Source organism: Mytilus edulis, chromosome 5, assembly GCF_963676685.1.
Source record: "Mytilus edulis chromosome 5, xbMytEdul2.2, whole genome shotgun sequence".
NCBI classification, from domain to species: domain Eukaryota; kingdom Metazoa; phylum Mollusca; class Bivalvia; order Mytilida; family Mytilidae; genus Mytilus; species Mytilus edulis.
In genome coordinates this window covers 67,879,576-67,893,107 of record NC_092348.1, presented here as the reverse complement: position 1 = coordinate 67,893,107, position 13,532 = coordinate 67,879,576, and the positions used below count along the sequence as shown (strand labels likewise).

Here is a 13,532-nt window from a genome sequence, read left to right as displayed (position 1 = left end):
ATTTTTAAGTGACTTAGAGTGCATCATATGTGTTTCTTCGATTTTGACTTAAAGCACTCCAGGAACACTCAAGGCCAGTAGTCAAATTCAATTTAATTGATTGAAAAGATAATACAATTATGCATTATCACTTTTAAACCTAATTACAAATATTTTGGTTTTTGATTTGTGGAAGGGAGAAGATAAACAACTCACCTCATCGACCATCATATTTGAAATTGCTCTTCCTATTTCAAATATATAGCTGGGTACAGATGGAGGTGTAAGATGAAGAAAAATGAACCTGGTTGGTAATGCAACTTCCGATAAATCACCAATAAATCTTGATTTGGTTAATCGAATAAAAACCGTGACTGGTTTTTTCAGGTCTTCCAATTCACCAACCCATACATTTGCAACTTCTGCACCTTCGGGAATCTTTTTCGCAAAAGGTGTATTGGGCTGCAATTTTGTTCATGTCTTGATCAATTTAAAAGGATGAATATACTTAATTTCTTATTTTAATAATGAATTATTGAATGGAATAATTGAATGTTGAAGTAAGGTATGCATTATTTTAAATAATACATCTTATATTTATAACTCGTCACTTCCAAGCACTCTTATGTTAATATTTATGAGTTAATTTAATGTAAAAAAACTTTTTTCATAATGATTATCTTTTACTGTAATTTATTTTCGACTGCTGATATATTTATAGAAGTGCTTGTGGATTTGCTTACTATCTCTAGTCCTCTTATCAACTTCTTATGATTTGAGATTTACCTCCATCTTTTGTGTGTGGAGTCCTGCTAATTTTGACAACAGTGTGTTGTTCTTTGAACTTCCAGTATTTGGTATCTTATGATTTTGTCATATCTATAGCAGAATCTCAGTATATTTTACACAACGTATTGATGCATGCTACAGATATAAGATCTCTTTTGAAATCGTTGACATTCTAACATGTTTTTTTTGTTAATGCCATTATAAATTCAAAGAGGGTAAATAAATCAGATATTCGTTAAATAGATAAACATAACAAAAATACTTTGACAAAATATAAAGACGTAAAAATAATAAAACACAATTAATTTCACATTAAGCTGTGTAAAGAGCGTTGATGAACTCATCAGAAAATCCAGATTCAAAATGTTTGTACGACAGACGCGCGTCTCGTTTTCAGATGTTAAAAAAATGCAAAATAAAGAACAAAGTTAGAAGCCTTTGTTATACAAATTTCCGACATGTTTATTATTAAGGTTGTTAAGTTGACTACTCGACTGTCACCAACAAAAATATCACCAGAAGTAAGCTACTCATTTGATCATAAATGGGTCACATTATAATATGAAACAGAACTCGTACAGAATCTTCTAATCAACAAAAGACACTAAAAGCATCTTGCTAAATTCTTAAATTTCACATTCATACACATGTATTTTTGATTTCAAGTTACTTTATAAGTTCGAATTCAGTGAGTGTTTGCATTTCATGTATCAGAATATATTACTTGAGACTAAGAATATATGTACTTCAAGAGACTAGTCTGCTTAATATATTAATCTTTTATCTATATTGACACGTATGCACGACTAACAACTAGAGTCAGTGACTTGCAATTCTATCAGTTTCGGTTTGTTACCTTCATTTGAATTTTCTTAATCGATTTATCTCATGTAATAATCGGTATACTACTATTGCCCTAATTTACTGACAATAAATATTTGTAGAGATAGTTAGTTCTAACTGGTAAATCTAGGACACACGGCAGTTTAATATGCTAATCAAAAATCTGAAAGCGTGTCATAATCTTTTGAATATTGATTAAAGATTTTTATGAATCTTTTTTTAAATGAATGTTTTCGACTGTTTTTAAATATAAGAGAATGGCAACTGTCTTTACTTGTTTCTTGATTACTAATATAATATCTAAAAATTAGAGTGTATGCATGCATTTTAATTAAATTAAACTATATAAATAAAATAAACTATGATATAACAGAAATAGTATCGGTTTAAAAAATGGCATGTCATTGTTACTTATAAAAGCCCGAAGTACTTTAACACTAAAAGATCAAATAAAAAAAAGCTTACAAGAACTGATTTGTATCTTTGAGTCAAAGCAACCTTGTTATATAATTTAGATATAGATAAATTTGACGTATTTCTTGCAGTCTTGTGAGAATTGTTAACCATAAAGTCACCAATGTTAAATTAATTAAAAAAAGAGGAAAAGAACTTGACAACTAGGCCAATACCAACAGTATGAATGCTTCAAAAGAATTGCATCAGGAAAGCACAAAAAAAACATCTTAAAACTGTTTCTTCTACTCTTATTCATTAATATACAAAAACTTACTTTGACTAGAGGAGATGAATCTTGAAAATCACTATTCGACACGTCATTGCCATCTTCTTTATGTCGAAGTCTTATTCCTAAAAATTCTGCATGACTTGTGGCTAGAGACATAAAATTACACTTTAATTCTCTTTCAAAATTGTGTTAAAATGACATAAATGTAAAGACAATCCAATACACATATGCATTCTTAAAAGTTGTTAGTTCATCTGCATGTGCAGATATTTGTACGAGTTCAATGGAGCAGGATCATTAATTGAATTGATGTTTATCAGTTTCACAGCATATTACTCATGTTCCTTGAATATATTTATCGGGTATTCTAGAGGACATTCAAAACTCATACGACGACGACAGAGTGTTGCACATCGGTATACAACTGCTACCTCTAACTTTTTTTTTTTATTTCTGTCTAAAGTATGATATATTCACTTTTATCACAACAGTCATATTTACAAATATAAAGCAAATTAGACTTATTGAACCTTTAAGATGTACCATTCTGACTAATCTTTTCATACAACATTCACCTCATATCGTATTATGATCCCCTATAAGTCAAATAGTGGCAAAATGTATTAAATACATACAGGAAGATGTGGTATGAGAGCCAATGAGACAACTCGCCAATGTCTACAGACAAAGACGTATAACAATACAATTTTAAAACTATTACATTTTTAAAGTTAAAATGTTATTAAAGTGTTTTATATTTCGCTTTGCATTTTTTAAATTGAGTATTATGATAACGTCAATATGTTACATTATACATTATATTCTCATGTCTATCAAATAAACTCACCATCAACCTAGCTCTGCAATTACAACACTGTTAGAACATGTCATAATTAATGAGAGAACACAGATTGCATATGGTACTTTTTTAAATGTCATTGAAGCACCCTTATCTGCAGTTTGGTGATATAACCGATTTGTACTTACTTTTTGGCATCTTGCATTGTGTTATAATGTTGGAATTCGTCTTCTTATCTCTGTATTTACGTTTTTGATGATGATCATGGCGTGCTAATAACGTTGATCTTATTTTTTGTTTCATGTTATTCGTGATAGTTTTTATCTTTGATAGTTCTTCACATATCAGATCTGTAAACATTGAAATATTTATATACAAACATTTTAAAATCATCTCTTTCTGAAATCAATAACATAAAATCACTATGGAATTGAAAATAGAAAAAGCTTAAACTCGTTGCATACTTATGAATATTGTAACCAAACATAAGGGTTTTAAAAATTATAACAGACACATTTTGATTATTCAAAAAGCTTGACAATCCTCACGCTTTAAATATCCAAATTTGACTGTCTTGAGTGGAGAAATATCGTAACACTCTAGTTGCAGTGTTGGAATATATATTTTTCTGATAAGTCTTGTTTTGTGTTTTTGTGACTTTTTTCAAAGTAGTGGTCACCATAAACTTAAAAGTTTGATTATTGTTTGATACAGAATTTCAATGTATATTCTTAAAAAGAAAGAACAAATTAAAATCATTTTAATGTAGACTTAAAAGATGAAATGTAAATTGGATCGAAAAACACAAATACCAACCAATGTTTTTATGTTTCGTGAATTCAAAAGAATCAAATGGTAAATAAAGTTAAAGAATAGAATTCCTCTTAACAAGTCATGTTTATACTGATCCATCTAGAAATGATCTGTCGTAAACTGTTACCAACTTACCAGCTAACTGTGTCAAACTTCTAACATCAGCCTCAAGTATAATTGCTCCAGTTGACATCTGTGTCTTCAACTCGAGAACATAATGTAATGTTACAGAGGCTACGTGTGGTTTCGACCAACGTTTCCCGTTCTCTTCCACGTCTTCTTCATATTTCACCCATCTAACATTAAAAGTTATCTTTTCAAGTGTCGTGAAGTATTATTTCTCATGACGCGTACGTTTGTTATGACACCAAACTATGTGCTTGGAAGGGAGGTTTCAACTTTATGTACACAGTTTAATTTTTTTGTCACATGTTCAATACTAAAAACCTACTCGTATATTCCAAGTTACTGACCAAATATGAAATTATTCTGTTCAGTAATACCCTAAGCAATTATGACGCAAATGACCTATTTTAAAAACAGACAAACAGACAGATGGCGAAGTGATAACAATTTAGTCAGTTAGATATATTATGCTTTTGCACTTTTGATTTTCATTATTCATTAAAAAAAGGTATCGTCAAATTCCATAGAAATGCCATCAATGAATAGCAGTTTACATTTCAAAAGTTTGTTCAGTAAAGATCACTTAGAAACAACTCATCCAAACGTAAAGACCACAGTCATACACATTGAAGTTATGTATTACTTTCAACGATTATCAATCCGATTTCTCTCATAATATGTATCAAGCTCCAAAACTACTAACATATAAACATTAATGTGTGAATAAATTGAACAAAAAGATCTGTCATCATCAAAACAAATCAAGTAATGATAACAAAAGAAGAACCAAGTCTATACAACATGTACATGGGTTTGAGAAATTTCATATTTCCATTTCGTCCCCGAGGGTATCACCTTCCCAGTAGTTAACATTTCGGTGTTGACATGAATATCAATAATGTGGTCATTTTTATAAATTTCCTGTTTACAAAACTTTGAATTTTTCGTAAAATTAAGGATTTTCTTATCCCAAGCATAGATTACCTTAGCCGTATTTGGCACATTTTTTTTGAATTTTGGATCCTCAATGCTCTTCAACTTTGTATTTGTTTGGCTTTATAAATATTTTGATATGAGCGTCACTGATGAGTCTTATGTAGATTAAACGCGCGTCTGGCGTACTATTTTATAATCCTGATACTTTTGATAACTATTTACACCACTGGGTCGATGCCACTGCTGGTGGACGTTTCGTCCCCGAGGGTATCACCAGCCTAGTAGTTAACACTTCGGTGTTGACATGAATATCAATAATGACATGAATATCAATAATCGTAAAACTAAGGATTTTCTTATTACAGGCATAGATTACCTTACCCGTATTTGGCACAATTTTTTGGAATTTTGGATCCTCAATGCTCTTCAACTTTGTACTTGTTTGGCTTTATAAATATTTTGATATGAGCGTCACTGATGAGTCTTATGTAGACGAAACGCGCGTCTGGCGTACTAAATTATAATCCTGGTACTTTTGATAACTATTTACACCACTGGGTCGATGCCACTGCTGGTGGACGTTTTGTCCCCGAGGGTACCACCAGCCCAGTAGTTAACACTTCGGTTTTGACATGATTATCAATAATGTGGTCATTTTTATAAATTTCCTTGTTTACAAAACTTTGAATTTTTCGTAAAACTAAGGATTTTCTTATCCCAGGCATAGATTACCTTACCCGTATTTGGCACAATTTTTTGGAATTTTGGATCCTCAATGCTCTTCAACTTTGTACTTGTTTGGCTTTATAAATATTTTGATATGAGCGTCACTGATGAGTCTTATGTAGACGAAACGCGCGTCTGGCGTACTAAATTATAATCCTGGTACTTTTGATAACTATTTACACCACTGGGTCGATGCCACTGCTGGTGGACGTTTTGTCCCCGAGGGTATCACAAGCCCAGTATTTAACAATTCGGGGTTGACATGAATATCAATAACGTGGTCATTTTTATAAAATTACAAAACTTAAAATTTTTCGTAAAACTAAGGATTTTCTTATCCCAGGCAAACGTGCGTCTGGCGTACTAAATTATAATCCTGGTACTTTTGATAACTATCATAAAATCTCATTCTATCATCCTTCTCCAATCTTTAGAACAATAATAAACATAGAAATAATAGAAAATAGCAAAAACATGATTGACAAGATGTACAGTCTTAAAAAAAGCCTGACATGCGAAATTTTAAGTGACCAGAATATACTTGTTTAGAACATCACTAAAAAATACGTTTTTTTTTCTAATGACTTTACCTTGCTGATTCCATCCATATCACCTCCTCACATGTGCAAGACTAAAAACCTACTCGTATATTCCAAGTTATTGACCAAATATTAAATTATTCTGTTCAATAATACCCTAAGCAATTATGACGCAAATCCCTTTTTTAAAAACAGACGAACAGACAGACGGCGAAGTGATAGCAATTTAATCAGTTAGAGATATTATGCTTTAACACTATTGATTTTCATTTTTCTTTAATAAAAAAGGTATCGTCAAGTTCTATAGAAATGCCGTCAATGAATATCAAGTCTATACAAAATGTACATGGGTTTGAGAAATTTCACAAAATCTCAGTCTATAATCCTTTTCCAACCTTTAGCAAAATAATAAACATAGAAATAATAGAAAAATAGAGAAAAAAACACGATTGACAAGATATACAGTCTTAAAAAAAGCCTGACATGCGCAATGTTAAGTGATCAGAATATACTTGTTTAGAACATCACTGAAAAATACGGTTTTTTTCTAATCACTTTACCTTGCTGATTCCATCCATATCACCTCCTGGTCCTTCTTTGTCAATGTATCCAACTGACAAAAAACTACTGGCGTTTCCTCGTCATTTTCTGTGATTAGATCTAGAACTAATCCTGTTATGTTTCGAATATCTACAAGAACATTATACATTCAAGTTATTTACAAGACAAAAGTGACCATGAATATGGACTTTTAAAATATCTTAACATCATATATAAGAGGCTGTCTTTATCCTGCTGTTCCTGATGGCTGAAGACAAGTCTCAAAATGAACGATTTTCTCATAGGAAATTTACCAAATAAATGTATTCGGTTGTCCTCTGAATGATTTAAACCATAAACTGATGACGCAGGTAAATATGTATCGTCTGTCCGCATAGGATTCAGAAAAAGACCATCTAATGGACAGCAAAAATTTGAAGTCGCTGGACTAAGGGCATGGCATATAAATTGTCAACAAACTAAGATGTACAGACAGTTATGTAAGTTGATAAGAAAAATGTCATTTAAAATTGAGAATGGAAATGGGGAATGTGTCAAAGAGACAACAACCCGACCATAGAACAGACAACAGCAGAAGGTCACCAATAGGTCTTCAATTCAGCGAGACGTTCCCGCATCTGGCATTGTTTATTGTAGTTCCTATCTTAGTATAAAACTCAAGCAGAAAACTTTTCATTGAAAATTGATATTTAACTAAAAGTCACCGGACCATTACATAGGGGCAGTGCATCATAACAGTCGTCAGATTGACATGCTCAAAACAACGAAATAAACTATGTTTTGGTCTCTAGATGATTTTATGTTGATTGTGTGTTTGATTGATAGTCTCATTAAAGTGTATCATTTGTCACATTCTACTTTAATTTTCAGTTAATTGATGACAAAAGAAAGGTAAAAGGCACTTTGCATGATTGTATTTCCTTCATTTGATATTTGTTTTATACATATATGACGCTAGGTTTTTCTCCGTGTATCAACAGACGGAAATTCTTACTTAGAATTGGTTCTTATCTAAATGTACTTGTGGGGATACATACAAATTTACGTTAGTTATGCAATATGTTATGTAATTATTTATGCAATATGCCGCTTTCGGTCTTTACATTATCAAAAACTTTACACCTGTAGAATTTTTTATTTCATGTGTCATGTATAATCCAAATCTGTCTTTCTTGTTCTTCTTCGAATTATATCTAAAAATAATACCAGTTCTCAGCACTTAAATGCTGATATTAAAAAACCAATGATTAGTTCAATTTAAGTAAACCTTCTGTTCAGTATTTTTTCAATTCTTCGACACACTAAGGGTATTCTCACGCTAGGCATAATTGACCTAAGGTGAAATTGGCGCAACTTATCGCAGATTTGTTTTCAATGCCCTTTTGCTTAGTTAACTTTGTATTTGTTGTGCCCTTCCAACTGGTCAGATTCAAGCACCACTGATGCGCTTTCTGTATACGAAAGGACGCGTCATGTGTATCACATTATAATCCTGGTGTCTTCGATGATGTTTTACATCAGTATTGTAGCTTTTGTATAACTATGCATAAAGGAAAATCTTGGATAAAAGTCTACAAATTGTTTAACAAATGTCAGATCAAACAAAATAAAACATAACGAATTAACGGTAGTGTTAAACCAAAATTTCCAATGTCCTCCTTTAGTTTTATACACCATGTGCTTACTTAGAGAATATAAATAATTTTATCTCTTTTCAGTTTCAGCATTAACGTATTGAAAAATTAGATTGTTATGAAAATTTTCAAATGGGGCTTCAAAGCTTTAACTGTTGACTGGTATTGCAACAATGTCAACAACCTTGTATCAACGTTGGACTATCAAATAATCACAAAAAGGGGCAAATGTTTACACCGTTACCTATATAATACGAACTAGAATGACCCGACGTCCTTGTCAGAAAGAACTTCATATTATCAAAGGCACTCGGTGATAAGGTCAATATTTAGTCCTTTGAATTTCAAAAACAAAGATTAAAAACTATATTAATATGTGTACAAGACATGTTTGTTATCAGTAAATGATATATTTAAAATTTGCCGTATCTGTTTTTTCGTATCCTTCAAATTTCTTGTGTTCTATGCTAAAACGATTACTAAGTAAACATGGTAAACTACCAAAATTGTCCAGTTTTTTTATCGTCTAATTATAACGATTTTATACAGCCAAAATATTGATGTGAATGCAATATAGTTTTTCTGGGTTAGTCTGTTGCGCATATATATTTGAAATAACCCAAATGTATATGCAAAATTACTCTTTTTTATCAGATACGTAACTTTTAACATGTTTATGAATGGTGACTCAGCGGCTTCAGAAAAACTATCATTTTTTTTACTAAAGTGACGAAACTATTCCTTCTAATTGTTTCATTAACAAAATAACATTGACTTTAAAAGCTAGAAGAAATCTAACGCTGTGTTGTAATGCCAGGGCCATTTAGTGACCTTATCATATCTCCACTTTAGATTAATTTACTTTTCTACTTGAGAGAAACTTTAAAATCAATTTAATTAGCAAAGTGGTTTCTTCTTCAATTTCTTTTTCTTCTTGTTTCACGCTTTGAAAAATCTTGTTAACATGCAAAAACGAGATAATTTATTATCTCAGAAAAAAAATCAGTTTGATGAATGGTCGCGGAATGGTTAGGATGTTATAACTTGAAAAAAAATAAATAACTACAAAATGACGCTTGAATGGGGTTTTAACATGTTTAAATGTTTTTAATTATGTCCATATCACAAACACTTGCATTTAAAATGTGAGAGTTCTAGTAAGAATAGTTCTAGTTCTAGTTCTAAAGAAAGAAAGAAAATCAACATAAGTTTATTGCTAGAGTTGTAAATGACATTATTACTGATATTATTGGTAAGAGTCTTACTTGGTTCCTGCTAAAAGTACTTATGATGGGCCAGCTGACGGACGCCAACGGGTGCGGGAGTTTCTCGCTACATTGAAGACCCATTGGTGGCCTTCGGATGTTGTCTGCTCTATGGTCGGGTTGTTGTCGCTTTGATACATTCCCCATTTCCTTTCTCAATTTAATTATGATGGTATTTTTTTTATATGGCGTTGCTATTGTTCGACTTTGGAATATTGAACGTGCACTAGGTATTTGCTGCCTCTTTTTATATTACACCTATGCTACACTGAGGAATGTATTTTGTAACAAGAACCAATTTATGTTCTCTACTGAAAATTTCAAAAAAGTCCTTCATCTCTAATTTTTATTTATATGTCCAATCATGTTTCCTAAGTAATTACTCATCAAGATGTCAGACTTATTATTTGGTACGGCAAACATATAAAACAAGTACCATGTCAATTTGTTTTTAGATTATTGGAAAGGGTGAGGGTATGCATGTGTGAGCTCTGCCAGTTTTCATACTAAAAGATGGTTTTTGTTTTGAATTCTTCCATTTGAAAATATCTTAAGTGCACACTAAATGAAGTTTATGAAAATAATAATAAAATAGATAAAATAGTGAAAACGAAAATTTTACTTCCTCTTGTAAAATTTTGTCAACTTAGCTAGTACTCATACACCATGACCATGATGACCAGTTACAAAAATAAGATTTTCAAAAATATGTATTACACTACTGCTGCTATTCAAGATGACAAAGGATGCACTTACGTTCTCTGTGACTTATGGCGTCACCTGCCGGCGAACCATCAGACCTTGATGAACGTCTCATGCTGATGCTGTCTATATCATGAAGTTTGTTTTATCTAAAAATAAAACATATATTTTTTTTTATGATAGATACATCGAACATGTTAAATGCTACGTACTTTGAAATAGATTGTAGGGATATGGGACACAGATTTTACGTATTTGTTTTTGGAAAAAGAGAAAGCATTTGAATTATGATTATTATTTGGATTATCTATTTTGGGATCTATGATTTTTCAGGAACGTCTATATCGTGAAACACAATTTGGTTACGGTTTCAAAATAAAAACATTATATTTTTGCTAATTAACAGTAATTGACTACTAATTAAAACATATAACTTACCTCAAATTTTGATCACTAAACCATGCAAACAAGTATATAATTGTATTTGTATTAAATCCGGGTGTTTCACAAATAGTATTATTAAATCCAATAAAATTAACATTCAGCAAAAATACATATAGCACATAAAATCTAAATAGGACGTCAAGTGCATCCACAAATGATAATACGTAAAAATGTTGTAATATATAGAAATTCGAAGGAGATGAAAAACGTGTCAAGGTTAAGTATTACATGTACACATGATACACTTGCACTAAAATATTCTCAATATAAAAATATATACCAAAAAGGGTTATAAATTATTGAAATACATGTAACTTGACTTTTTATTTTCAGTTTACTTTATTTCTAACCATATGGAACTTATCAAACCCTTTTACAATTAAGTTTGTAATGTAATACTACTTAAATATGTTAAATCTTAATCAAACTGGCATTAAAGCATGTACAGATTAAAAAACATGAATCTGAACATATTTCAGGTCAAATGATGACTGATAACAAGGGAACATAAAACGATAAAAAACTGTTGAAGTATACATGTTGACAACATAGCTTGTTTCCACTCCCAAAAAAAGAGTTAATTACATTTTTGTCGAGCCTTCGACTTTAGTCGAAAAAGCGAGACTAAGCGATCCTACATTCCGTCGTCGTCGGCGTCGGCGTCGTCGTCGGCGGCGTCCACAAATATTCACTCTGTGGTTAAAGTTTTTGAAATTTTAATAACTTTCTTAAACTATACTGAATTTCTACCAAACTTGGACAGAAGCTTGTTTATGATCATAAGAAAGTATCCAGAAGTAAATTTTGTAAAAATAAAATTCCATTTTTTCCGTATTTTACTTATAAATGAACTTAGTTTTTCTGCGAGGAAACATTACATTCACTCTGTGGTTAAAGTTTTTAAAATTTTAATAACTTTCATAAACTATCCTTGATTTGTACCAAACTTGGACAGAAGCTTGTTTATGATCATAAGATAGTATCAAGAAGAAAATTTTGTGAAAATAAATTTCCACTTTTCCGTATTTTACTTATAAACATGATAAATTGACTTAGTTTTTTTGCCAGAAACAAAACATTCACTCTGTGGTTTAAGTTTTTTAAATTTTTATAATGTTTTTAAACTATCCTGGATTTCTACCAAACTTAGACAAAAGCTTGTTTCTGATCATAAGATATTATTCAGAAGTAAATTTTGTAAAAAATAAATTCACTTTTTCTGTATTTTACTTATAAATGGACTTAGTTTTTCTTCCAGTTAACATTACATACAGTCTGCAGTTAAAGTTTATAAAACATTTATTACATTCATAAACTATCCTGGATTTTTTACCAAACTTGGAAGCTTCTTTCAATCAAAAGACAGCATCGATAGGGAAATTTTTATTGGTGTTTTTCCTCATTTTTGTTGAGTCTGCGATTAACAGCAAAAGTAGGCGAGACACTGGGTTCCGTGGAACCCTTACGAATTTTTCTATAATAAAACAAATAAAATACAGTCAAACCTGTTTTAAGAGACCACTTAAGAGAGAGCCAAAAAGTGGTCTCTCAAGACAGGTGGTCTTTTAAGACATGTGGTCTTTTGATACAGGTTCAATGTATATGAAATATACTACAGAGGAATCTAAAATCGGTGGTCTTTTCACACATTGTTTTGATTAATAAAGGTGTATTCCCCTCAGAAGCTAACAAAATCTTTAAATAGACTTATTAAGAGTGATATAGTTACGAACTGTTGTCAGGTCATTCAAGATTGCATATTTTGGCGTTAATATTGATTCACTTATAGGGTCTTTGCATCGGAACTAAACACATTTATTATTAATAAACCAGTTGTTGGCATGACATGGGTTATGTTCTTTTCATATATGTTATGATGGTATGATACTAAACACCTCACGGGGAGGATTGTGACTGATATTCATATGATGAAGACATAATTTTTCAATCAGTTTAATTGAAGTCCGGAGCTGGCATGTCAGTTAACTGCTAGTAGTCTGATGTTATTTATGTATTATTGTCATTTTGTTTATTTTCTTTGGTTACATCTTCTGACATCAGACTCGGACTTCTCTTGAACAGAATTTTAATGTGCGTATTGTTATGCGTTTACTTTTCTGCATTGGCTAGAGGTATAGGGGAGGGTTGAAATCTCACAAACATGTTAAACCCCGCCACATGTTTGTGCCTGTCCCAAGTCAGGAGCCTCTGGTCTTTGTTAGTCTTGTATTATTTTCACTTTTAGTTTCTTGTGAACAATTTGGAATTTAGTATGGTGTTCATTATCACTGAACCAGTATTTATTTGTTTAGGGGCCAGCTGAAGGACGCCTCCGGGTGCGGGATTTCTCTCTGCATTGAAGACCCATTTGGTGACCTTCTGCTGTTGTCTGCTCTATGGTCGGGTTGTTGTCTCTTTGGCACATTCACATTTCCATTCTCAATTTTATGTGATCTCTTAAGCAGGTTTAACAACTGTAGTTTAGGTAAGATATGTAACTTAAGTTTTTTTTATATGAAAACTAACAGGAGCAAAATTTGTACTGAACCATTATATTCGTCTTTATATTTGTTGCTTACGATATTACACTGATATCCATAGATTTTTACCCAAAATATTTTTTGTGTTGATCTGACCATAGGAATAATGTTAAACATTTTACAGTATTTCAGGACTTTAATAAAAAAATAA

The 13,532-nt window shown here is 31.4% G+C and overlaps 1 protein-coding gene across 5 annotated transcripts in view; it reads right to left on the bottom strand.

Annotated features, from left to right (window-relative positions):
* Positions 1 to 13,532, bottom strand: part of LOC139524333 (electroneutral sodium bicarbonate exchanger 1-like) — a 36,661-nt gene that overhangs the window by 16,622 nt on the left and 6,507 nt on the right. For 3 of the 5 annotated variants that reach the window (XM_071319086.1, XM_071319089.1, XM_071319090.1), the window contains 6 exons: positions 10,452 to 10,546; positions 6,796 to 6,925; positions 4,044 to 4,204; positions 3,284 to 3,445; positions 2,342 to 2,442; positions 196 to 441 (listed from right to left, as the gene is read on the bottom strand). In XM_071319086.1, the coding sequence (XP_071175187.1) occupies positions 196 to 441; positions 2,342 to 2,442; positions 3,284 to 3,445; positions 4,044 to 4,204; positions 6,796 to 6,925; positions 10,452 to 10,512 (861 nt within the window). In that variant the 5' untranslated portion in view covers positions 10,513 to 10,546. Of the gene's footprint in view, positions 1 to 195; positions 442 to 2,341; positions 2,443 to 3,283; positions 3,446 to 4,043; positions 4,205 to 6,286; positions 6,653 to 6,795; positions 6,926 to 10,451; positions 10,547 to 10,835; positions 10,981 to 13,532 lie in introns of those variants that run through there. The other 2 variants (XM_071319088.1, XM_071319091.1) reach the window with 2 other exon arrangements.